Source organism: Vanessa cardui, chromosome Z (assembly GCF_905220365.1).
Source record: "Vanessa cardui chromosome Z, ilVanCard2.1, whole genome shotgun sequence".
NCBI lineage: Eukaryota > Metazoa > Arthropoda > Insecta > Lepidoptera > Nymphalidae > Vanessa > Vanessa cardui.
Window position 1 is genome coordinate 3,340,471 of NC_061154.1, and position 25,738 is coordinate 3,366,208.

Sequence of the window (25,738 nt, forward strand, 5' to 3'; positions counted from 1 at the left end):
GATTCGTCTGGAAAGGTTTCCTGTAAACTTCAACCAGCTTTAGCCTTTACGGCATTTCTGCGTACGGTCTTGAACTATCTGTTAATAGCTTCTATAACATATTTCATTATTGAGTATGAGGATATTGTATTATATCTTAGATGTTCTGTAAAAAATTTCGATTTATTGAAACTCATTGCATTATAACGACCAATGGCTAGATATAATTATGTTGTTTTAGGTTATGGGTTTACAAAGAGTGTACTCTTCCCTCTAAAATTAAATTGAGCTTATAATCTCGACTGTTCTATTCAATCTTGATCACGTCGTCTCCATCGCACGTGACATTGGCTAAATAATCTGTGCCCTCTCAGCGCGGAAAAAGTCAGAGAAAAAACGTAGCAGTGTTACTGTATTCAAATGTATAAGTAAAATGAAGATATTTGAACATTGCTTAATACTAGAACTGGAATAGAATTTACTCTTCACAGTATCACACAAAAGCGATACTTTGGCGCCCGCTTAAAAGACGGAGAGGATACAGCTTGTTTTTGAGAGGGTATTCCCGTTTGCTGGGATGCACTAGGCGACCTGGCCACCGGCGAACCCACATACCCCTCTCCCACTTCTCTTTTCAGAAAAAAAGTATCTAACCCTGTTTCGAATTAATTGCTCAATCATCATCATCATCATCATCATCAGCCTATTTTTGTCCACTGCTGGACATAGGCCTCTCCCAGTGCACGCCACTGTGGTCTTTCTCCGGCTACTCGCATCCAGCTCCTGCCTGCCGCCTTGCGTATATCGTCACTCCACCGTGCCTGAGGACGTCCTACACTACGTTTGCCGAGACGCGGTCTCCACTCTAGCTCAATAATTGGGATAAAATCTACTAACATATTAGCAGTATCGTAATCGAATCGAAATATGATCGTTGTTTAGCCGCTTTCCTATTCTAATAACACAGCGATTCAGTTTCAATTCCGCCGGAATTGGATCGTAATGGAATCCAATATCAACCTATAACGGTTACGTTAGTACGTAGAATTAGTTCTCAGTTCGAATTAGCCGAGGTTATTATAGAACAGAATCGGGAACGTATCGTAACAGTATATGTATATTAGTAGAATTACCCCTGATTGAATACTACGACTAACGTCAAGCTCAGGTTTATTATTGAGAGGAATAGAATCGGGACCGTCTTGTAACAGTATAGCTGTGTTAGTAGAATTACCCCTGATTGAACACTACGACTAAGACCAAGCTCGAGATCTGTTTGCGTTTTCTTAGGGTAATTGTTAAAGTTCCTTGAAATGGGTCTATGCAAAATGCATGATCGATTTCAACACAAATGTGATACACAATCAATATACCGTTGTAAAATAGGAGGTAAATTTGTAATCTATATTAATATTATAAATTTGAAAGTAACTTTGTCTGTCTGTTTGTCTCGCTCTCTCGCCAAAACTACGGAAATTTGGTACACAAATAGCCAAGAGCCTGAGAAAGGACATATTTTTTTGGAAACAAACAAGTACGACCTCTTTGTATGTATATCAATGAGCAACGTAATATTTTGAAGTAATTTGTAAATATATTCACATTCTAAGCGAGCAAAGTCGCGGGTAACAGCTAGTTTGTTATAATTCGAAGTTAGTCCAAATGTTTCCTAAAATAATTGTATTGTTGGCGAGAACTGACAATAGCAACGAAAAGTCTGTCCCTATTCTGTAATTAAGGTATTTGCGTGATTTTTTTGTCCTTAAAATTATTGTTGTAGTTTATTATATCACATTTGTTGATTTCCGATTACTGCAATACATTTTCGAGTTGTATGCCGCATTGTATATTGATGACTACTCTTATACGAGTATCAAGAACAACTACAATGATCTAACTAAAACGTCTGTATGACTAAGTCGATATTAATCAAACTACTAAAATCGACTGTTACATAAGTACAATCATTATGATTGTTACTTGAATGCGCCTAAAGGCAAATTTATACTCCCAAGGTCTGCTATCATCTAAAAAACTGTACCACACAAACGTTCTTTAAACTATTTTATTCTAATTTACAATTGACACAATCGAAAACGTAATTAAAACTAACTTAAACGTAACTTAAATGTAATTTATAAGGTTATTTTCTTTATATATAAACAACATTATAATATTTGTATTTCGTTGTGCAAGATTCGTAAAAAATATTATGTAAGAGGCGATTTAAGATATTTTATAATCGTAATAAAAAAGCCTATGTAATGCTATACCCGACTTGCAAGCCTTCAGTATGTAATGAGGGTGTTATTCAAAAATGGTATTCTAACAGACTTCTGATGACGTCATCCAAAACTGTCAAAGATTAAAAATATTTAAGATGCAATCAACGTACCGTCGACATAAAAATCATTGAACTCCGTAAGTGATATCTAAAAATGTTTTATACGGATTTTGCGACTGATTGATTTCATCAAAATTTACGTCAATTTAAATGTTTAGGTATTTTACTACGAGGTATAAGTATTCAAGATAATAAATACACGTTTAACCCGCCGAATACTTCGAGTTTATTTTTTTCTATATTTTCAAACGTGACCCGACGATCTGCCGGTCAGCAGATTGTCACGGCCGGAGCGAAAAATAAACAGTATACGTGTTCAACGATTACTAATCTTTGACCTTCTTTAACTGCCGCGGTCATCTTACTTGGTTCGCGGCTAACTCACATTCGCCACACACGCTTCGTGGTGATCAGACGTGGTCATTCAAATAGCAATATGAAAATACTGATTGCCTTCATCGGGCTGGTCGCCCTAGCGGTGGCCACGCCAACCGTCTCCCCGAGCAAAGTCGTGTGTTACTACGATAGCAAGAGTTATGTCCGCGAATGTAAGTTAACCTCCATATAAACTACTGCGAATGTATTTTAATAACTTATATTTATAATGCTTCATAATTATAATTATTATTTAAATTGTTAGGAGTGCGTTCATTTTGATTGATTGTATAAATTAATTATATTCATTGCTGGCGTTTATACATACAATTAGCGACTTTCTTAGTTTACATTCGAAACAGGTACGGAAACTTCTAAAAGCTTTTCTTTGTGATGAATAATTTAAAAGGGAACAATTTATTTAAGCGATAAGATTCAATTTTAATACGGACGCTAACGTATTAATCTAGTATTATTATTTCTATTGTCAGACGGTAGATAGAAAATCAAGACTTCGGTAACAATCGCTATATATTTTTTATTTATTTTAGCCATAATGCTATATTGTTTACGATTAATTTATTTTACAAACATCTTACTTGTTTCGATAAAATTATAGGTGTTTTGTAGATTGATTGAACGCATTCCTTGCTTGATTATGATTCTAATGTGTTTTTTTATTACTGCAATGAGAATTGTTGTAATTATAAAATGAATATTATTTTAAAATGAAATGAAAACAAATAACATCTAAGCAGTGATTCGAGAACAGACCAGGGTTATTGTTCGGCCTTTTGCTTAAGAGTCAAGGTTGATCAATTTAAAATACAAAATATACAACATATATTTCTCATAAACTAGTTTCTCTCTGTGCCTTTGTCCCTGTGTGTTTGTGGGGACGAGGTTGTGTTGGGTACCCTATGCCCTTTTCTGTATTCATATATATAAATGTAATATTTCAAAATAATCGCTTTGTTATATAATAGACTGAATTTGTGTGTATAACAAAGGGACATTAAAAAACGATTACTAAAATTATGTTCAAATAACCTTTCTTACTAAAATAAAATATCAATAAAGAACCGTAAGAGATTTATTAGATAAAATACTGTTTAGTAGAAAAGAAAAACAGACGCCATTTTGCTTAAATTCGCGAACAAATTGAATGTCAATTCACAATTTCGAGAACTAGCAATTTTAACATTTACGTTAATAATTTATTAGTCATCTTTGTTTAGAACCTTCGTCGTTATAAGTTGATTTATTATGTAACGCGCTATATATTATATAGATATACACGGTCTCAACATAGCCTTGTAGCCTTGTGAGGTAAATAAGTAGACTATATAAAATTGATTACAAATCTAATCAACGTCTGAGATCTAATAACTTTTAACAAACTCTGAACCCAACGTCACTCGTTCCACACGAGTTAAGTTTGTGACTAAACTCTTTGTAGTTTCTATAGATTTAGCACAGATTAAAATCATTTTAAAATAATTGTCTATCACGGCTATTCTTCCTTGGGGTTCGATGTTGCTACATACAAAAATTCATCAAATTCGTTTCGTATTCGGCCGTAAAAGTAGGTCGTATAATATTATTATAGATATTTTAATTTTTCTGATAATGACCTTCGTGATATTAATCGTATTATTTAAACTTCAAAATTGAATAACTCTTACAAAAACCTTTTGGGCTAAGGTTTATTTCGTAGCAAATCTAGTTGAAATAGTTTAGGTGGTTTAGCCTGTATAATATAATGTATAATATAGATAGACATATGTCTATCTATATTATACATTATACTACATTATACTATTATAATTGCGAAAGTAACGTATATACGTTACTTTCGCATTTATAATATAATATTAGCTTAGATAATTTACTATTGAAAGGATTTATTTCAAGACTATTCAATATGAGGAAATACACAAACAATTTATTTTATTTTATCTTCAAAACCAAATGGGTACATTGTTTTGTTTTCTCTATAATTGTAGTACCTACCGAGGTAACTTAAGAAGATTTCATAGAAATCATTAATCTTTCTTCTGTTCAAAGTAAATACTCTGTATTTTTGCGTACCGATTTAAATAAGGATTGACTCAGTGTAATTACGGGCTTAAGCGACATAACGTCTTATATCCTAAGGTTGGCAGCGCTAACATTTAATTGAATGATTTATAGGTATTTAAATTCTAAATATGATCATCGGTGAAATGACTGCTCATAAGACATGTAACTTTCTTAAATAAAGAATAATATTAATTATACTATTAATATTTGTTCATATAAGATTGTTAAGGAAGGTTTATATGTGCAATACAAGCATAGTATAGAAGAAATATATAGAAAAGTTTAGAATTTCAATTTCCCTAGGAAAATTACAAAAAAATCTATTTTATGTGTGTTCTTCATCTAACATTTGTATACATTCCATTATTGTATCCGTTTGAATCCGGAACGGGTTGCTGGTAGCCTATAGAATATTTTCCTCTACTACTGCTATGATACGTACTGGAAAAGCAAATATTTGCACTTCAAAAACTCGCGTTTGTGTTTTGTTTTGAATCAGTAACCTTCAAATCAAATCTACGTGTTTCATCCGCTGTACCATCTCGATCATAACTTGTTTATCCTGTTAGTTTTTTTAAAAAGAATATTTTTTTTTTATTTGTGAATAAAAAAAGGTTTTATATAATTTGCTATTTTAATAATTTTTTCCTATATCGTTTATAGTATCGTTTTCTAATTCCATGTTTGTAAACGATACATATGTTTCAAGCGATTACCGTGGCGAGACTAATTTTGCGAATTAGTTTTTTTTTCGTTTCAATTGATTTTTATTACTCAGAAGCATCATTTTTAAATTTTATATCCTATTTGTTTGTGCTTAGGATTCATTATGGTTTGATAGCTAAAAACTCTTTGGGTCTATTCAAAAATGTATACATTTATAATCAACGTCCAAGCAAGCGAATCGTGTACCCGATTACTTATTAAAATAAACAAACCGCGTAGGCGAAGGAAGACAAAGCTTTGCCACATTACAAGGACAATTATATCAAGATCTGATTTCATTGTTGTCAACTACGTATTTTCCTCTTTAACATACGGTCATTGTATACTTGATCAGGGCTGTCAAAAACTTGACCACGTGCGAAGTTTGGCGTCCCGTAACACAATGAAACCTTAAAAAAGATATTATGATGATTGAATGATATAAAATGAGGATTCGAACAAGATATCTTTTTATTATAATGGATGTTTTAGAAAGTGCAATTTTTGTTGGACACCACAGTATGCTCGATAAGATTCAGCGAATTAGCGATCGTGCCAACATAAGTTTAAATATATAATACATATCATATACGTAAGATTTTATGTAGGGGCACGTTTGCAAAGCAAAAAATTATTATTTTTATTGTTCAAATATTATTAAATCTTTCAATTTTGACAGCCCTAATCTGTTGGAATTGATGTAGCAATTACGTCATATGTAACATCGTCTTGTTTACAGGATTTGACCTCTTACGATAAGCATAATTTCTAATTAGTAACAATGCTGAATATAATTAAATTCATGACAATAACATGACCTTTATATCGTGTGTCAGTGAGCTGAGATAATACGAAGTAGTGCTTCTAGAAGTATTTGGAAATTTGTATTTCGATAAATGTTATCTTAATTTGTCATTTATTTAAATGTCATGTTCAATATTAGGTTTACTTAAACGTAATGTGATATTTAAATTACTATGATTAATTATAATTTCAAGAAAAAAAAAATTAAGTGTTTCGAATTATTTTGTTTGAAACAAACAATAATAAACTACATAATATTATAATATTTAAAAGATTTTTTTTCTTACATTTATATTCAAAACGGCACATTAGTTTATTTTACACAGAAAAAAAACCTGATTTGTACATTGTAAATGTTTGCATTAAAAAGAAAAAATAATTTACGACGCAGTTGTTATATAACTCGACAACGTCATGTTGTGTAAAAGAGAAAGTCTTAAAGCATAATAAATGCATAAATGAGCTGCAATAATGTGCAGTATTTTTCTGAAGAAGATGTTTTCATACGTATGTCACTTAAATTATGATTTTATTCTTCATAATAACATAGATTTATAAACATATATTTAAGACTTTTATATTTAAAACATACAATAGAAAATTGTTTGCTTAAATGCCTATTGATTTATTTGCCGTACATGTCGTTTTTTTTTTATTTTGACTTTAACGATGTTTGTAACGAGAAATCAAATATATTTTATTTCTAAGTGTGTTTTATGTTCGATTTTATGCGTTCCAAATAATGTTGTTAGTAATAGACCGATGTGCTATGACCTAGTATTAAGGCAATTTATGTCTGTAGTACCGTTAACAAAACTATTATTATTGATATATTTTTAATACAAAAATAAATATATAGGTTTATTAAATTTATTTTATTAAAAAATAATTTAAAGAGGCGTGGTTTTTTAGTTAATATTGCTTCAAATTGCCATAATATCCATTTTAGTATGAAAACTTCTCGCATGAAACAGAATCGACAACGGTGTAATACTTATTACAATTGGTTATTAGTAAAGTAATTTGCGCAATTTTAGGCCTTAAGCGACGGGTAATCTTTAGCTCTTAGTAGCTGTTTCGTCATTCATACCATTTATGAAGTTATTGCGTGTATTTTAAGGGTTAGTTTGCTATATCACATCCCGTCATGGTTGAACGTTTTAAGTGGTTAATACGAAATAAACAATGCGACATTTACGTGTTCAGTACACCTACGTTCATTTAAGAGTTTTCGTTTGAGTTTTACCCTTTTGTTTTCAAATATTGTTTGAAATGTTAAACAACATATATAATGCATAGGTTTTGCAAGGATTTCGAACCGGATTTTTTTGTGTTATACGAGGAAATGTCAGCGTGTTTTGTATTGTTAGCGAGATACAAAATGATTTCATTCTGACCCTCAAAATAAATGATTTATAAACTCGTGTTCATATTAAACATCTTTGCGTAGAAGTTATAAGTTATTATCAATGTTTCGTTAAATTGAATATATCATATTCGAACATATATAGAATGAAAGGCTGCTTTTACAAAATACCTCATTATATCCAAATGTTTACTGACTTAAATTAAGAAGGTATTAATTTTAGTAATTTCTAAATTTAAAAATTGGCAATAGTTATTATTGAATATGTATAATATTGAAATAAAGTTGAGGGATGCATTTATCCAGCACAAGCTCGTATGCTGCCTCTGGACTTGGACCCAGCGCTGTCGTTCTGCACCCACTTGGTCTACGGATATGCTGGTATACAACCCGACACATACAAAATGGTATCTCTCAACGAGAACCTGGATATTGATCGCAACCACGCCAACTACAGAGCTCTCACAAACTTCAAAACCAAGTACCCTGGTCTCAAAGTCCTTCTGTCCGTTGGTGGAGATGCCGACACAGAAGAAGAACAGAAATACAACTTGCTGGTAAGTTATTATATATTACAATTATTTTAGGAACTGACGAACATTTCTATTGTATATTCTTGAACACCCCTGATTTTTTTTTTGGATACGCAAATTGCAAAAGCAATGTTTTGAACATTATACAATATTTTAAAAACAATAACAACATTTATAACGAATTCGATTTTTATTTACTTCCTTAGATATTGTTCTTAAAATGTAACATCAAAATACGTCTTTCTAATTGTTTTATATTACACTCTCTATAACGAAATAGAGGAATTATCATAATGCTAAAAAGGTAAAATAAATAAACTAGAAATGAGACAAATATTTAACTGTATATTATAGCATAAATTCATCATAATGTCAAAAGAAGTTACTAAAGTCGAAAAGTATAGCATTGAGTTAAATTTTCCGCGAACGATGTTCTGAAAAAAAGTACATTTCAAACGCTAATTGAATTGCAACGTGTTGAAGGTTAATGAAGCAGTTCTAATTAAAAGTCTCCTTGTGAAGGAATATCAGATAGTTAAGTCATCAGCAAAAGTAGGGTAAAAGGTAAATTTGTAACATATATTTTGTCTGGCACAACTATGCAACGTGAGATTTTTTGACCACAGTTGGAGTCCCCAACAGCCCGTACAGCGTTCGTCAACTCTGGAGTACTTCTAGCTGAACAGCATGGCTTCGATGGAATCGATCTGGCTTGGCAGTTCGCGAGGATCAAGCCGAAAAAGATCCGCTCCACTTGGGGTAAGAGAAACAATTCTAATTAAAGCCTATTAACGATTATTCAAAAAATAATTAGACCGTATTTAATCTTGAATGCAGACTTTATTCAAACCATATAAACTGCAATTTTATTTTTCAATACGTTGACCGTTTAAATAATAACATGAAATAAATAAAAAGCAATCAATTATGGATAGTGAATAATATGAAATTTCCACAGGATCGATCTGGCACGGTATTAAGAAGACTTTCGGTACCACCCTTGTTGACGAAAAGGAAGCTGAACACAGAGAAGGATTCACAGCACTCGTCAGAGAAATGAAAGCTGCTCTCAACCTTAAGCCAAACATGCAACTGTCTGTTACCGTCCTCCCTAACGTCAACGCTAGCAGTAAGTAACATTATTAAGATATGTATATACGTATTATTAAATTTTTCTATTAAAATCATACGATAAATCAAATCAGATGTTATATAAATACAGATATTTACTAGATATTAGTTATTTTGATTTGGATGGAATATGGATGTAAAAATAAATGCAGCAGTGAACTAATACAGGCTAATCATGATGATGATGGAGTAATCCCAAAGTAATAGATATTCGATGAGGTATTTCTTGTGTTTTTATTTCCCTTTTCTGATATTTCTAAATTATCCATTTAGTTTACTACGACGTGCCAGCTATCATCAATTTGGTAGACATCGTGAACTTGAACGCTTTCGACTATTACACACCGTCGAGAAACCCTAAGGAGGCTGATTACTCCGCACCTATCTACAAGCCCCAGAACCGCAATGAACTCCTCAACGTGGATTCCGCTGTGTCTTACTGGTAATTATATAAGTAACTAAACATTAAGTTTACAAAGAGGTCATAAATTTGAAGAAAAATAAATTAAATGTCCCGCCTTTAAATCTTACTTAATAAGTTTATAAGTAGAATTAAATATTTTGTGCATTAAAAACCATTCGTAACTACGAATAAACATTCAATATATTTCATTTTTTTCAGGCTCACTGCTGGTGCTCCTAGTAACAAAATAGTTATAGGTGTCGCCACCTACGGTCGTACTTGGAAGATGGACGGTGATAGCGAAATTTCCGGAGTTCCCCCAATCCATGTTGATGGACCTGGAGAAGCAGGTACTCCGATAAATTAAATTTAAATAAACCTAAGTTTTAGTTTCAAAATGCTTACTATATATAATTTTTTTTAAAAGTTCATGGTAATTTCATATCAACAGTCAAAGGTATTCTATTTTTCTTTATCAAAGTGCATGCTATGCTTACTTCAATTTGAAACATATGTTTAGAAATAAACTAATAGAAATAAACTGATAGAAATGAATCAATTTAAATTTGACTAACTTTTTGTCACTGAAAAATATTATAAAATATTAATTTTGCCGTTGTTTTAGGACCCTACACTAAGACAGAGGGTTTGTTGAGCTACCCTGAAATCTGCGCAAAGCTGATCAACCCTAACCATCAAAAGGGTATGCGTCCTCATTTAAGGAAGGTCACCGACCCCAGCAAGCGTTTTGGTAAGTTCTTAACAAGCCACAAAAGCTTATCAAATTTACTTTCATTTTGGTTGTGTATAACTTGAGCAGTTTGCTTGCTGTAAATTCATGGGTATTAGCAGCTAAATTTAACTTTTCAGACAAGGGCTTAACGAAGGACGGAGATTTTTTTGGTTGGTACACCATAAGTGCTTATAGCTTTTTTATGTTGCGTCTCCACTGAGGGTTTTTTGGCAACTTTCGTGTTGACATACGAGTACGTGGCAAAATTACTTTACAATTTCAAGTGAAATTGACACATTGGTGTTAAATCGTTGGGTCTGTCTGAAGAATTGCAAAGAATTGGATAAACAGAAAAACCCATTTCAGTGGAAACGCATCGTAATGTGGTGTTGGTAATTGTAACTGATGGTGATTGGTTTTGTGAGTGAGTCTGAACTAAATAGGATTCAGAGTCGTCTAAATATAATTTGTGGTGTTCAATAGTCATAAGGTTTTATTGGCAAAATAATCAACTGTCTGTATTTTTAAACTAAATTAAGTAGTTTCGTATAGGTAAGCGCTTTTGAAAGTGATTTTGCTGTATAAGAGTACATTTATAGTTACCATCACTGTTCGAATTTACATCACGCACTATTTCTGCACGAGTTGTTTTGGAAAAATGGGTGCTGACCTAACGCTAATATATTGTACAGGAACATACGCTTTCCGTCTTCCCGACGACAACAGTGAGGGAGGTTTGTGGGTCAGCTATGAGGATCCTGATACAGCCGGACAAAAGGCGACTTATGCCAAGTAAGTAAAATAATACTCATTAAAAAAAAACTTGACCTGTTATTATTGATTTCCATTATTGGACATCGATGTCAACAATTTTTTCAATACATTTTTTTTTAAATTATTATTCAAAATGTGAAAGTTATGCCTTGTAAAAGTCATTTTAATCTAGTATTTAGTAATATAAAAATGATACTTGAAATACATATATTTGATCATTTCTCTTTTTATAGAAATTACAATGACAATTACTTAATTTAAAAATTGGGTTAAATTTATGGTGAAATGAAATTTCGACATGTTATGAATTTATTTAAATAATTATTTTTTAAAGGTCCAAGAACCTTGGAGGAGTTTCCATCGTCGACCTCAGCATGGACGATTTCCGTGGTCTCTGCTCGGGTGACAAGTATCCCATTCTCCGTGCAGCCAAATACCGCCTTTAAACAATTATAGAATAAATATTAAAATGGCGTACAAAGTAAATGACATTAAATTCGAAGTGGGCAAGTTTATTGGTTAATCAGCTTATATTAAGTATCAAAATAATCCATATCCTTATTATTTAATACAGTGATTATTATTATCGATAAAACTGCTTGCTTTGAAATTTGGAATTTATTTATACTCGAAACCATGTAGAAAAAAAATTACAACGATAATTATATTGATGTTATAGGTACTATAAGATTATAAAAAAATAAATAAAAAACGACCATTGATAACACTATGAACCGACTGTTTGTGTATGTAGACTTACTGATAATATTGATTTATGAACTTACTTTTATATTAAGAGCCGAATAATTAACATCAAGAGAATGCATGTTTTTATTGCACAATGATAATAAAGTAGTTTGACGATAAACTGGTGTTTTTATTCAAATAACTTTAACTGCAAACAAATAATCATCCCCATTTTAAGCCCTCGAGGGCACAATTAAAGTAGCCTATGTCCTTTCCCGTGGCGCAAACTATCAGCTCAGCAAAAATCATCATCATCACATCGATTAAGCGGTTTAAGCATAAAGAGTATAGTTACTTTTGCTTTAATGATATTAGTAGGGATATACTAAGTGGTAGTTGGTGATGTGCATGTTAGATATGATGAGATTAAAATATAAATAATTACACACATCCTTTTGAAAAACAATGGAAACCGTAAAACACTGCTGATATTATAAGGTGATATTGGGGAATAACCAATTTGAAGAGATAATTAAACTTTCCGGTTAATTATATGATGTTATTTGTAAAGATACTCACGATAATTTCGCGCGAATAAAGACGCGGGTTCGTTTAGTTTTTTGTTAAATTAACCAATCCGAATCAGATTTGTCTATCGCAGTTAAGTAATTAAATAAAAATGACTATACAATCGGGCAATCCTTTAATTCTTATAATAAATATTTTGAATAACCCTGTACATGAATACAATATAGGCGTACTCATATTAATTAATACTTTACCAGACTGTATATTTGTTGAATAAATACATAAAGGTTTCCATTCATCAATTTTATTTTTCATAAAAGCCGAACCTGAGATGTTGTGAGATATTTCAGAGCATCAATTTAATACAGCTGTTCATATACAAAACTTTGTATAAATGTTGATTGAAGGCATTTTAGATAAATACTGTTTTTATTTTAATTTATTAAAATATATTAATGTTATTGTACTTACTTAATAAAAGTAGTGAATGTTTCGTAATGTTAAACTTGCTACTATATTTGTATTTAGCGCTGCATGTAAGAAAATCACTTTACAAATTGGAAGGCTCAATTAATTTTATTAAATCCTTCACAGATATTTTGATATTTTAGCCATTTTAACCGATTGTTATGGACACGTCAGTGTCAAATTGTTGTCAAGGATAAAACAGTTAAAAGATTCATTATGATTTTTAGACCTGTATTGAAATTGGGATATTTGAAGCAATTTCTCAAGCAGCCTTTAGTATTAACTTATACAAAAACATGTCAACCAGAATCCACTACCAAACCAGTTTGTCCATGTTCATCTGGCGGCACTACTTCAGGTACTATATCGATAGGATTAAAACGAGCACCTAAACCTGGTATTGTTCGATTGGGTTTCCTACCAGATGAATGGTTCCTGTTCTTCTATCCGAAAACCGGTGTAACTGGACCGTATGTGTTTGGATTAGTTCTTACGAACTATTTACTTAGCAAAGAAATTTATGTCTTGGAACATGAATATTACGTCGGTCTGTCTATAGCCCTTATGCTGTACTATGCTTCAACGAGACTTGGTCCAGACTTGGCGAGTAGTCTCGATAAGAATATTGATGAATATGTCGAGGCACTGGAAAAGGAGAGGAGAGCCGAAGCATGTATCTATGAAAATGCAATCAAAGAAGCAAAAGATGCTCAATGGCGGGCAGAAGGACAAAAATTACTGATGGATGCTAAGAAAGAAAATATAGCCATGCAATTAGAAGCGATATATCGAGAAAGATTTATGCAAGTGTTTCGTGCCGTTAAGGGTCGCCTCGACTATCAAGTCAAGCTTCAACGTTCGCTGAATAGAATACATCAAAAATGGATGATAAAATGGATACTTGAAAACGTTAAGAAATCTATAACTCCTGATTTTGAAAAAGCAGTTCTAAATAAAGCAATACAAGATATAGCTGCTCTAAGCAGCAAAACATAATTAATGATTTTTTTTTTAATCTTACATTGTTACAATTTTTGTTGAAGTGCTTGTGTTATCCGAATATACAATTGTTTTGCTTGATACCGAGTGTTGAAAATCTGAGCTAAAAAATAAAACCCTTTATTTACATGACGAATATTTGAAAAAAGTTTATTCATTCAATTAATTTAAATTTCTGAAGTCGATGAATTAAAAAGAAATACCATATAATAATAAAAGTTACGGTCGTAGAAATTAAATAGATCGACGTTTTATTGATACATAAAATTTGTGTTGTTTGACTGAGCGATAAAATTGAATTAATATGCTTCAGTGCTATCCAATATACATACTTTTAGTTTTTTGTTTTAATATAAAATATGTTAGCCTTGAAGATGTCACTAATATTCCAACTACAGAGGGTAAATTGGTCACCAATATTATTTTATAATAAATGTATCTTAGAGCTTCTTTCTTCGTTGGTTAGATTTTAAATACTCATACTTATACTCAAGCTATAGATACCCAAAAGCAGGAACTGGTACAACAATGGCCTAGATTGCTTTTGTAGTTTCTTGTTCTCGTTACTTAGCCATTTCAACTAAAATTAAACTACTGCTATAAAATATATGTTTGGCGGTAGAACTAGTAAAGTAATTATGAGAAAATGATCTGTTTTTTATCTTTTTCGTGACTTCCAATGACTTTGAACCTAAAAATTCTACTAAAGTTTGTACCCACAAAGGTGTTTATTGAACTTAAAAAAATTCAACGTAAATAAGATAAGGAATTTAGACGCGTGGTTTCTAGTCTCGTTTAAATATTTAATACACATACTCAATTCCAAAGAAGCTGGAAACTTACATGAACGTTATTTACAGCTATTGATTTTACAAGCATAAATCCGGCTGTCGCCTGTAAATTTCAACCAAACGGATATGACTGCGATGGAAGTAATCGGTTCTTACCAAAGTAAGTTTAATCTTTGGTATGTAATGATCTTAACATAAACAATTACGATATAAACATAGATTGTATATTTTATTATCAGAAGGTTTTTAATTATTATTTGTGTGTGCAATTATGTCTTCTATTGAAGATAATAAGATAACGCTTACAGTAAACTCAATCGGAGTTATTACCATTACAAATTTGAAAGAAATATATGGACTTACCTCTATGATTCTGAGGCCATGTCGCATTGTATTGGCATATTTTAGGCAAGCGCTATTTAACGTAGTTTTTTAATATCGATATCTATCTTATCTAACTCTCATAAATAGTTTACAACTTTGAAACAAATTTGCCCTTAGATTCTATTATGATCTGAAGATGGAGGATTGTAAGACGGCTTTTATCGGCACTTGCCCGCACAATTTGAACACGTTCAAGACTTTGTCAGAGTGTCATCACACATGTCGAGGTATATTTTATGACAAGAATACTAATTTTAATAATAAAGGAATATATTGATCTGGCTTATGAGGCTGAAATATCAATGGGTATAAATTAAACCCTCTTGTTTGGCGAAGAAATTTTTGTAAGGAAACGAGCATACACTAAACCGCTAAGAACTAGCATCAGTAGTAGAGGATCCCAGCCTTACCCTCAAGAACAGAACGTCGTCATCTCGGCAAGATGACCGTAATGTTGTCGATCGCGGCTCCCGTGTTTTATGACTTGGTTGTCAAGTGATCAGCAAAAAAGGAACCTAATAGATTTCTGAAGATCAAGCCAGCGTCATACCAAAATTCATCGAATTCGGGTCACTTACTTGGTCTTATAAGTGCAAGAGATAGACAAACAGACTGACACATGGGACTACTTTAGTATTTATAATATTAGTTACAAACTTCATATTATGACTTTTTGTTAATAATTTCGTTTATTTTTATACAGATGTTGGATTACATCGAATACCAAAATCGCTGTCACCAAGAATTTTCTGTAGGTTACAATACGATTTTGGAAATTGTAATGGATATCATCAAAAGTAAGTTTCTTTAGTTACGTTTATATTATATTATTAAGTAATATTAAGAAAAACAGAATTTTACAGAAATTTTAAGACGTAGTTTATATTTCTTACAGTGCCCTTGTCTCTGGGGAAATCTAACCACTTACTATCGAGTGGCTTTTTACTTATTTATCTTTTACTGACTGTCTTGTTGCTTGTGCGGCTATGAAATGAGGACATAGATTTCGAGGGGTCGGGTTCAATTCCAGGGTTGGGCCTACCAAAAATTATCAGCTTTTTTCGTTGGAAAATCTCAGAGGCAGTTCAAAGTCTGGAAGTTGGAAGTTTTAGGAAAGGGAGTAGTGCTTTTGAATTTTTCTCATTGGATTATTATGAAAGTGAAGAAACAGAATGTGCGCCTGTCATGAACTCGTTTCATATTATGTACTTCATTATTCTCATTTGAAAAAGACCATAACCGAAATCGTTTTGGGATATATCAACACAACCACTAATGGCCAACTTAAGATATATTAAAACAAGCTGCCAATGCCCATGACATGACCACAGGACTCAAACAACCATTGTCAAAATCGGGTGTAGTTGTGTTTTATCTACAATATACTTTTAAGGCATTACATATTCATACATATACAATATTAAGGGCCTATTTAAAGAATGAGAGCTATTCCTTGAGTCTTTAAGGAAAAGATCCTTTATTTTAAATATACTATAATTATATGTCAAAATCATACATAATGGGATGATACATAAATTATCATCGAACCTTAAGACATTGAAAACACAGAGAACCTGATTTAGTTTCTAGTATTTCTAGGATTACACTTTATCAATCGGTAATAGTTAATGACGTAATAGGCACCAATTATTTAGTAAAACTAACTGTCATCGTTTCGGAAACTGTTTGTATAAAAGATAAAGTAAAAGCCTTGACACTGTCTGCCAGGAGAGATGACGTGTTTACTCGCAATAATGACTTATAAGCCCTTTGTTATCTGTTCCTTGTGAGTTCACAGTGTTTGCTCATTCGCATATATTAAGGACGAATCGTGTTATTGACCTTACTCCATCTACATACAACGTAGAAACTACTATTGAATTTAGATCAAATATATTCAACAGTTAATATTAAATAACACTATTACAATAAACCGTAATAAAATTTAAGCACAAATTTTAACACAGCTAACTAATCTCTTATTATAGTTAGCAATAAACTAGCTCGTTGTATTTGCTAAAGGAATTTTATAAGGCGCCTGTTTATAGCCTATCTAATTAAGCCACGTCTTGTAAATATTCATATAAAATAAGGATACCGACGCTAGTGTTATACATGAAGGGAAAAGCTTATAATTTTCTTTTATATAGTTGGCATCGGAATTACGTTCTCTTAAACTAGCTATATGTTTCGACTTCGTTTGTGTAAAAATCATATAATTTTATTGATGCTATCTTTTTAAATATCTTTTTTTTTTGTATAAAATTTTATTCCTTAGTGTATTCATTATTTACATTTATTTATTTATTTTAGTTTAAGTAGCACCCACCCCATATTATATGAGCTCTACTAATTTACAACATTGGTTGCCTGGAAGAGATCGCTATGTAGGGATAAGGTCGGCAAAATTGTACGCTACTTTTATTTAGGCTGGATTCATGTTGTATTAATTTACTCTGTGCGGTGTACAATAAGGTAAAATATAGCAGAGTCGAAAGAAGTCGAAAGAAGGAGGAGGAGTATCTTGTATCACAAGATGATACTCCTCTTGTGATACTCCACGAGGAGTATCTTAATACCAAGTAGTCCTGTTTATCCCGCGATATTGTTTCATCCCTGTAGTTTATAGCGTGACATATTGAATCTCAAACCTTTTACGATAAATGGACTGGTATCCTTCTATCGATATTTATGATTCGTATAATCAATAACGAAATTTAAATTGTAATTGCGGCTAGTCATTAAAAAGTTTGAATGAAAAACAGCGTTTAATACGCTCATTAAACATTCGACATAGAATGATATTTTCTGTAGTTAGTGAGGCTGCTAGTTGGAAGTTTATTTTAAATAAATATTATGAAGGTAAATAGGTCACCTGATTCAGTCAGAGAGACTTCATTTTACTATTAATAAAATCATTAAATTATTTGACGGAGTATATTTTGATATGGCTGCATATTTTCCAAATAGCATCACTGAAGAGATCATAGATACTGGAATTATGTATATGATATATGAGTGTACAAACCACTTCTTACACCAACGACTACGGGATGTAAGATGTAATGTTCATTGAGCCTGTAATTGCCCTGGTACTGTAATTACACGGTAGTTACGCGTTAACCGTCAATACTTTGTATCGCTGTTTTCCAGTTTAACGAGTGAGTTAGCCAGTGTAATTTCGGATTCAAGGAAATATCATTTAAGATCCTAAGGTTGATGTCGCATTCGCGGTATAAGCAAAGGTTTATAGCTACTTTTATGCTAATTTCCATAGGTCTAATGGACTTATAATTTGTATGTCCTATAAGCCTATTTGATATTCTACGCAATTGAAACAAATAGCGAAAAAAACCTTAGGTTGTTTGAAAATAACTTGTCATGCACATAAGCTTTTATTAAATTTCCCCATATTAGTTTGGTAATAGCCAATAGGTAAAATATTTTATTTTACTTTTATTTTTTATCTGTGATAATTATTATTTGACTACTCGTTTCTTAATATAATAATGATAATAAATAGGTGAAATGATCTCATATTTTTACTTTCAAAAGTACTACTCCGAGATTAGGCCTCAGTGGTAACTTTACTATCAGACGAAGATTACGGGTCTAAGCCGAAGCACTTCGGACTTTACACGAACTATATCTGTGTATATAATTCACGTTATACTCAGGGAATTTCGCCACATGTGAATTAAACAAACCGCATTGAAGATGTGCCGTACACGTACCATACACGGTTATTGTGGGCGGCTTAATCCAGGCCTGGGTAGGTGTACTACCCAGTCAACATATATTTTAAGCTAAATACGAATACATAGTAATAACAATTACAATCCAAAAACGTGAACATATTGGTAAATGTTTGCTTGCCTCATTGGTATAGTAATCTATACATGTAATATATCTAAATCGAGTGTCTGTTTGTAATATTAAAATAGCCCTTTCTTTATCAATGCATATGTCTTTATACACGATACGGACTTTCAATGGGAGATAACTGATATAATAGGGAGTAACTAAGGCTAATAATATAAAATAATATATTTTTTTGATATTTTCAAAGGCGAACGAGGTCGCGGGTACAGCTTGTATTTAATATGAGGCTTCTGTCATGGGTTTATATGAACAAACTTGGTACTTTGTTTTTTTCAGATGGTACTATGACGTCACAGCTCGCACATGCAAAGGTTTCTCGTATAGCGGCTGCGGCGGCAATATGAATAGATTTGCAACACAGCAAATATGCTCTGCAGCGTGCATGCCGATGGGCTTGTGATGTTTTGAATTAAATGCTTACGAAACTCGAAGCGAATGTTATTTAATAGTAACCGTTTAATATTTATATGAATAAGTTTCGAAGTTTGACAAAATGTAATACGACTTCCAAGATAAGAGATAAAGCATTATCACCATCAAGGATTCTTTATTTATTTTTTTTCGGTATAACAACCAACAGTAGACTAGTGGGTCTCTCGAAACAATTAATCGTTTATTCATAATACCACCACTCTATAGCCGGCTAGTAGCTTTATTAAATCCTAACAATTTATTAAATTTTAATAACAGAACATGTGTAGCTGAAGCTCTTCAAAATGAAACCATAACTGTTTTTTTACGCGCAGCTGTCGTCCCGTAATCACTGGGACACAAAGGCTTACGTTATTAATATATGATACAACATCACATGAAAAAAACAAAATACATTTAACAATTATCTCGGAAAATGTTCTACTATTTCATGGTAGTCTCATCATGCACTATTACACTAAACAAAATGTAAAAGTAACAGCCCGTATGCATTTACCATTGCTGGGCTAAGCCCTCTTCCATTGGGGAGCATGTCGGTCACCACCACGTGGTGCTCCCTGGAAACGTGTAGACGGCAGCCCCGCAGCGGTTCTGCTGCGAGACTGCCGTCGACACGGCTGACGACCGACAGGGGCGGTGGGGAGTATATTGGGGACACACGTTGTTCCGCTCTGCTTAAGCAGACTGGAACTTCGCCCCAATATACGTATCCTAATCCTAAGGTCTTGCGTGCCGAGGGGATGAATGGTCGGAGGGCATCCGGCCCCAAGCGCTAACAAAAAAAAACAGCGATATGGAATGTACTAAATATTTATTGTATCACATTTCAATCACTAAGAATATGCATGCCTTTTTAGTAACTTAGGTGTATTTAGCACATCGTGAGGTGGTCGTCCGGTGGGTGTTGTTTTAGTAATAATTTATCCTTAAATGAGATATTGTTACGTCATCCTGTCTAGCTCAACACTCGAGCCTCGATAGTTGTTGACCTTGCGCCTTGCCTTTGGCTGAGGCAAGAGATCATATCGCACTTAACATAAAAAAGCTTCTCAATGAGTATCATCTAATTTAATTTCGCTTTTTAATAATATGCCCTTGAATTTTATAGTCTGTATATCCGTATGAACAGTATAGCCTAGTCTAGAAGACTATATGAGACCAATAATCGCAATCATATTTATCGCTTGAGTTTTCTTTTAATGTACATTTTTTTTATTAAACAATTAATATTCCTTTTTGTGCGTCAATGTTTGGCTTTTTTATTAATGTTATAATCCTGAATGTTTTTTTCAAACAAAGATACATTCCCAAATTTGACATAGTTAAATACACTATAGTACCTAACAGTACCAGAGCATTAAAATCGTCGAAAATTTTTTGGAACCCACAATATCCATTCTACCAAGTTTTATTTACCGGTCTAACACCAAAGGTAATAAAAAAACAAATGAAGTTGATTAAATAATCATAACTCATAACCATATATCGAACTAAATAAAAGCATTATAACAATGTATTAAATACAGACTGTTATGGTTATGCAGCAATAATGGCAGCTTTGTATTCTAATATAAAAATGAAAACATTAATTATTTGTCAAGCTTCAAAGTTCCATACATTAACTCTAAATCGAATCAGGCCTTCAGTACGAAAAGATTCCATTACGATAATAAACAAATTATTTGACATTGTTAGCTTTCCATTTTACCCCATAAATATTACATCATGTCATATAAATTGGTATCGTAGAGCAAACATTAGGGAAACAGCTCGACAATCCTCAAGGGACACACTTATATAATGCCATCCAGTATTTGCTCTTAAAATAATACTTATACTTCTTTACTCTATCGGTATTCTTCCCCCGGCGCCATTTATGGTAATGCATTGAGAACCGTACCTGCGACGAAGATACCAATTTTTACTATGTTTTATGGAAGTCTATTTTATGTGGTCGTCCGGTGGGTGTTGTTTTAGTAATAATTTATCCTTAAATGAGATATTGTTACGTCATCCTGTCTAGCTCAACACTCGAGCCTCGATAGTTGTTGACCTTGCGCCTTGCCTTTGGCTGAGGCAAGAGATCATATCGCACTTAACATAAAAAAGCTTCTCAATGAGTATCATCTAATTTAATTTCGCTTTTTAATAATATGCCCTTGAATTTTATAGTCTGTATATCCGTATGAACAGTATAGCCTAGTCTAGAAGACTATATGAGACCAATAATCGCAATCATATTTATCGCTTGAGTTTTCTTTTAATGTACATTTTTTTTATTAAACAATTAATATTCCTTTTTGTGCGTCAATGTTTGGCTTTTTAATTAATGTTATAATCCTGAATGTTTTTTTCAAACAAAGATACATTCCCAAATTTGACATAGTTAAATACACTATAGTACCTAACAGTACCAGAGCATTAAAATCGTCGAAAATTTTTTGGAACCCACAATATCCATTCTACCAAGTTTTATTTACCGGTCTAACACCAAAGGTAATAAAAAAAACAAATGAAGTTGATTAAATAATCATAACTCATAACCATATATCGAACTAAATAAAAGCATTATAACAATGTAATAAATACAGACTGTTATGGTTATGCAGCAATAATGGCAGCTTTGTATTCTAATATAAAAATGAAAACATTAATTATTTGTCAAGCTTCAAAGTTCCATACATTAACTCTGAATCGAATCAGACCTTCAGTACGAAAAGATTCCATTACGATAATAAACAAATTATTTGACATTGTTAGCTTTCCATTTTACCCCATAAATATTACATCATGTCATATAAATTGGTATCGTAGAGCAAACATTAGGGAAACAGCTCGACAATCCTCAAGGGACACACTTATATAATGCCATCCAGTATTTGCTCTTAAAATAATACTTATACTTCTTTACTCTATCGGTATTCTTCCCCCGGCGCCATTTATGGTAATGCATTGAGAACCGTACCTGCGACGAAGATACCAATTTTTACTATGTTTTATGGAAGTCTATTTTATATGTACGAATTTTATTCACGTGGGGTTAGTGTTTCCTGAAGGTACCATCGAGTGTAAGAAAAATAGCTGAGATGGCCCAGTGGTTAGAACGCGTGCATCTTAACCCATGATTGCGGGTTTAAACCCAGGCACCGCTATATATATGTGCTTAATTTGTGTTTATAATTCATCTCGTGCTCGGTGGTGAAGAAAAACATCGTGAGGAAACCTTCATGTGTCTAATTTCATCGAAATTCTGCCACATGTAAATTCCACCAATCCCCATTGAAACAGCGTGGTGAAATATGTTCCAAACCCTCTCCTTAATGGAAGAGGAGGCCTTATCTCAGCAGTGGGAAATTTACAGGCAGTTACTTTACTTTACTTTACTTTACTTTAGTGTTACTGTCTATTGCAAATTAAATGGCCGAATTTGTTGAGAAGAACATAATCAGCACAAGTGGAAGAATAAAGTCATACTAGTATTTAAGAAACAGTGCGGAAACATGTACATTTTTTGTTAAATTTATATACAACACACAACATAGAGTATCCATATATAGAGGAGAACTCTAATATAATTTTCAGCCTTTGATAGGCAAATGGCTTTTTAATATGCAACGAAAGGTTAATCTCGGAACTCGGGGTTTATAAAGATTAGATAGTCTAGCTTTAGTCAGCATAAGTCATTCTCATCTATTATACTAGTAAATCGAGAGTGGGGTTTCTATCTAGACAGGCCTTTATAAAAAAAATATAGATTTACTTCGACAAAGGTTTCGACAAATGTTTCGGCCACGGTATACATCAAGTTTAAGACTTTCTTGGACCCATAAACAATTCGTTCCTCAAGAGTTTCAGTTGTACACTCGATTCAACCCTGACGTCACTGAGTTGTTTGCACGGTCGCATCATACATTCATCATAGCCGGACGTTTATACAGTAAATACCGAACATGCAACCATAAAAAGGAGGAATAAATACGATAAGTAGAATACCTCACAAAGAGGTGACTGACCTGCATCCAAAAATATTAGTCGTTACATTAACTAGATAGTTTGTTTATTTGTAATGACAAAGCATTATTTGGAAATTTATTTATTAGGAAATAGAATACAAAACATCATCTTCTTATTTGAAGCCGAATTGAGAGACAATAAAAGTATTCTTAATTTTTTGGCACTGAAAAATTTTTTAGCCATATTGGTAGCTTTTTGGTCACCATTCGATCACCGACATGGTCATGACTGGCACAGCGCAGCGACCGTGTTTTGTGCGCGTTAGAGGTTTTTTTGGATGGGTGAAATCATGTGTGTTTGCGCTACTGACATGCTTAATAGTAGTATATGTGTAGCTGCTGACGTAATGTGCAATATTATTGCTGTGTGTATCTTATTTACGTTTAATTTTGATTGTAATTATAGCTAAATCAATCAATTGGAAGCACTTATGCATTTACTTGTTGAATGCCAAATTCAAAATTACTACGAATGAATATATATTCAATACATTTAATATATTCAATCATAATCATAATATATCGACGTAATTAGTTTAAAATCGATTACATTAATTTACGTAAAAATGCGATACAAGATAAATGTAAAATCAAAATTCATATAATAATGTACTTCAAACTAACGAGGGTAAAGGATATATCATAAGGATAGTAATTTGTGCGCAATTCCCAATATTAATTTGCTCTTACAGCTGTTAGGAATCTGTGTAACAAGTTAATTTGATAGTACGCTAGAAGCCCATGCATGAGTAGGGATTGTCATGGATACTCTTACAGAAATGATAGCGTGATTAGTAGGTGCTCTATATTTAAACTAAACCACTAAATACTCTGCTAAAAGCCAGACTTCTAAAACCCGTTTTACCTCCTCAGGATTACTTTCGTAAAATTCTTAAGGAATATATAAAGAAACTGCAAATTTTTAGATTGTAGGTGTTATATTTTCTAAGATATCGTAATTAATCATTAAAAGTAATTATTTTCATTCCGATACATTCCTGGGTTAGTACTGATTTTTTTTTGAAAATCGAATATAAATTTTGGTACGAATCGGGATATACAAGGATCTACAACTGTAGAAGCAATCTACAAGGACGATCGAAGTTACGGACATACGTCATACATACATAATCACATAGTCATGTCAAAAATTCTAAATATTTAAACAATGAGTTATAGCCAAACGTTTCTTGACTGTTTGTTTGTTACGGTTTCAACAAACCGCGTCAACTAATTTGATAAAAATTTTATTTGTAACAAGTTTAAGTCATAAGGACACAGGCTACTTTTATACTTAACACTTGACAAAATTCGCTAAAACGCAAGTGAAGTCGCAGGCTAGTTCGTTATAAATTGTATACAAAGACGAAATATAAATTACCGACGAATGTCTTTTTCATTCCAATCACGTGAACATAGGATTACGTTTAATTTCCGCAAGCGAACATTTCATGAGAAATGCACATTTCATTTTGTATTTCGTTACTTTAAGATATTTTCATAATAGTGTTTACCTGTAGTTTCTATATTCAGTTACTTTAGTTTATCATACCAGATGTATTTTAAAAGTGATGATATAGTATAACATTGCCTAAAGGTGTAATATATAGTTTATTGGAACTCGAGACTCCCTTGCGGGATGCTTTTAACAAGGTAGGCCGGGCTAATTTGATTATTTTGGTAGAAACAGCGAAAACATAAAGTAAAACTTGTTACAAATAATTTTAGACTCTGTCCGTACTTTAGGAGGTATTCGATTATGTAGAAAATAATAAAGAAATATTCAGAAAAAAAAAATTTGCTCTGTAAAAATTTTACAAGTTAAAACGATGGTGTTGTAGAACATTTTTCGTTAATTTTCACACACCACGTATAAAATTGTATATGTTTAAAATCATTACACGGATACGATTGATGAATAAGAATTATTACCGAAATTCTGATGGTTCTTTTGGGTGGAATCTGTAGTCCAAACTGGGTTTTCCGTTGACGTCAATGAATTGATTCGAAATAAAATAATAGACAATAACATTGCACACAAATCCTTTCTGCAGACCAAATTCTTAGGAGTATATTTTGATCGTATTGGATATTGAGCGAATATTTTGTGGGATCTTAAAAGGACTATCTCTTATGCTGTGTCGGCAAACGGCTTGACTATTATCTTACGAAGACGAATAGCAAGTATTCAACACACTTCTATGCTATAAAAAAAATAAAAATAAAAACTTCGATCCTATATTTAAAATAAAAAGAAATTGTATTTACTAATAATAATCAATAAATCTTTCTTGGGACAAGGTATTCGTTTCTATAATAAGTTTC

At 32.4% G+C, this 25,738-nt stretch overlaps 3 protein-coding genes across 4 annotated transcripts; all 3 read left to right on the forward strand.

Moving 5' to 3' along the window:
- The first annotated feature begins 2,656 nt into the window (after positions 1–2,656).
- LOC124542908 (chitinase-like protein EN03) lies at positions 2,657–12,097 on the forward strand. Of its 2 annotated transcripts, none has more exons than XM_047120834.1 (9): positions 2,657–2,871; positions 7,962–8,212; positions 8,815–8,947; positions 9,147–9,317; positions 9,593–9,761; positions 9,942–10,072; positions 10,348–10,473; positions 11,148–11,247; positions 11,564–12,097. In XM_047120834.1, the coding sequence occupies exons 1-9, from the start codon at positions 2,760–2,762 to the stop codon at positions 11,673–11,675; spliced, it is 1,305 nt and encodes a 434-aa protein (XP_046976790.1). In that variant the 5' UTR covers positions 2,657–2,759; the 3' UTR covers positions 11,676–12,097. The 2 variants fall into 2 exon arrangements, with proteins under 2 accessions (XP_046976790.1, XP_046976789.1); XM_047120833.1 differs by having other exon boundaries at positions 2,699–2,871; positions 7,941–8,212.
- A 679-nt stretch (positions 12,098–12,776) lies between these two features.
- Positions 12,777–13,988, forward strand: LOC124542910 (ATP synthase subunit b, mitochondrial-like). The gene has a single exon (XM_047120835.1). It carries the CDS (start codon positions 13,129–13,131, stop codon positions 13,906–13,908), a length of 780 nt encoding a protein of 259 aa, XP_046976791.1. The 5' UTR covers positions 12,777–13,128; the 3' UTR covers positions 13,909–13,988.
- A 184-nt stretch (positions 13,989–14,172) lies between these two features.
- On the forward strand, positions 14,173–19,498 carry LOC124543417 (kunitz-type serine protease inhibitor bitisilin-3-like). The gene is made up of 5 exons (XM_047121634.1): positions 14,173–14,312; positions 14,772–14,862; positions 15,204–15,313; positions 15,790–15,883; positions 19,245–19,498. The coding sequence occupies exons 1-5, from the start codon at positions 14,216–14,218 to the stop codon at positions 19,366–19,368; spliced, it is 516 nt and encodes a 171-aa protein (XP_046977590.1). The 5' UTR covers positions 14,173–14,215; the 3' UTR covers positions 19,369–19,498.
- The last annotated feature ends 6,240 nt before the right edge of the window (positions 19,499–25,738 follow it).

Bases quoted from the DNA above. Each gene is read 5' to 3' on its own strand.
- LOC124542908 (XM_047120833.1), top strand. From the start codon at position 2,760: ATGAAAATACTGATTGCCTTCATCGGGCTGGTCGCCCTAGCGGTGGCC. The intron at 9,762-9,941 runs GTAATTATATAA...CATTTTTTTCAG, and splicing joins GATTCCGCTGTGTCTTACTG to GCTCACTGCTGGTGCTCCTA. The intron at 10,073-10,347 runs GTACTCCGATAA...CCGTTGTTTTAG, and splicing joins TGATGGACCTGGAGAAGCAG to GACCCTACACTAAGACAGAG.
- LOC124543417 (XM_047121634.1), top strand. From the start codon at position 14,216: ATGCTTCAGTGCTATCCAATATACATACTTTTAGTTTTTTGTTTTAAT. The intron at 14,313-14,771 runs GTAAATTGGTCA...CGTTATTTACAG, and splicing joins TAATATTCCAACTACAGAGG to CTATTGATTTTACAAGCATA. The intron at 15,314-15,789 runs GTATATTTTATG...ATTTTTATACAG, and splicing joins GTGTCATCACACATGTCGAG to ATGTTGGATTACATCGAATA.
- LOC124542910 (XM_047120835.1), top strand. From the start codon at position 13,129: ATGATTTTTAGACCTGTATTGAAATTGGGATATTTGAAGCAATTTCTC.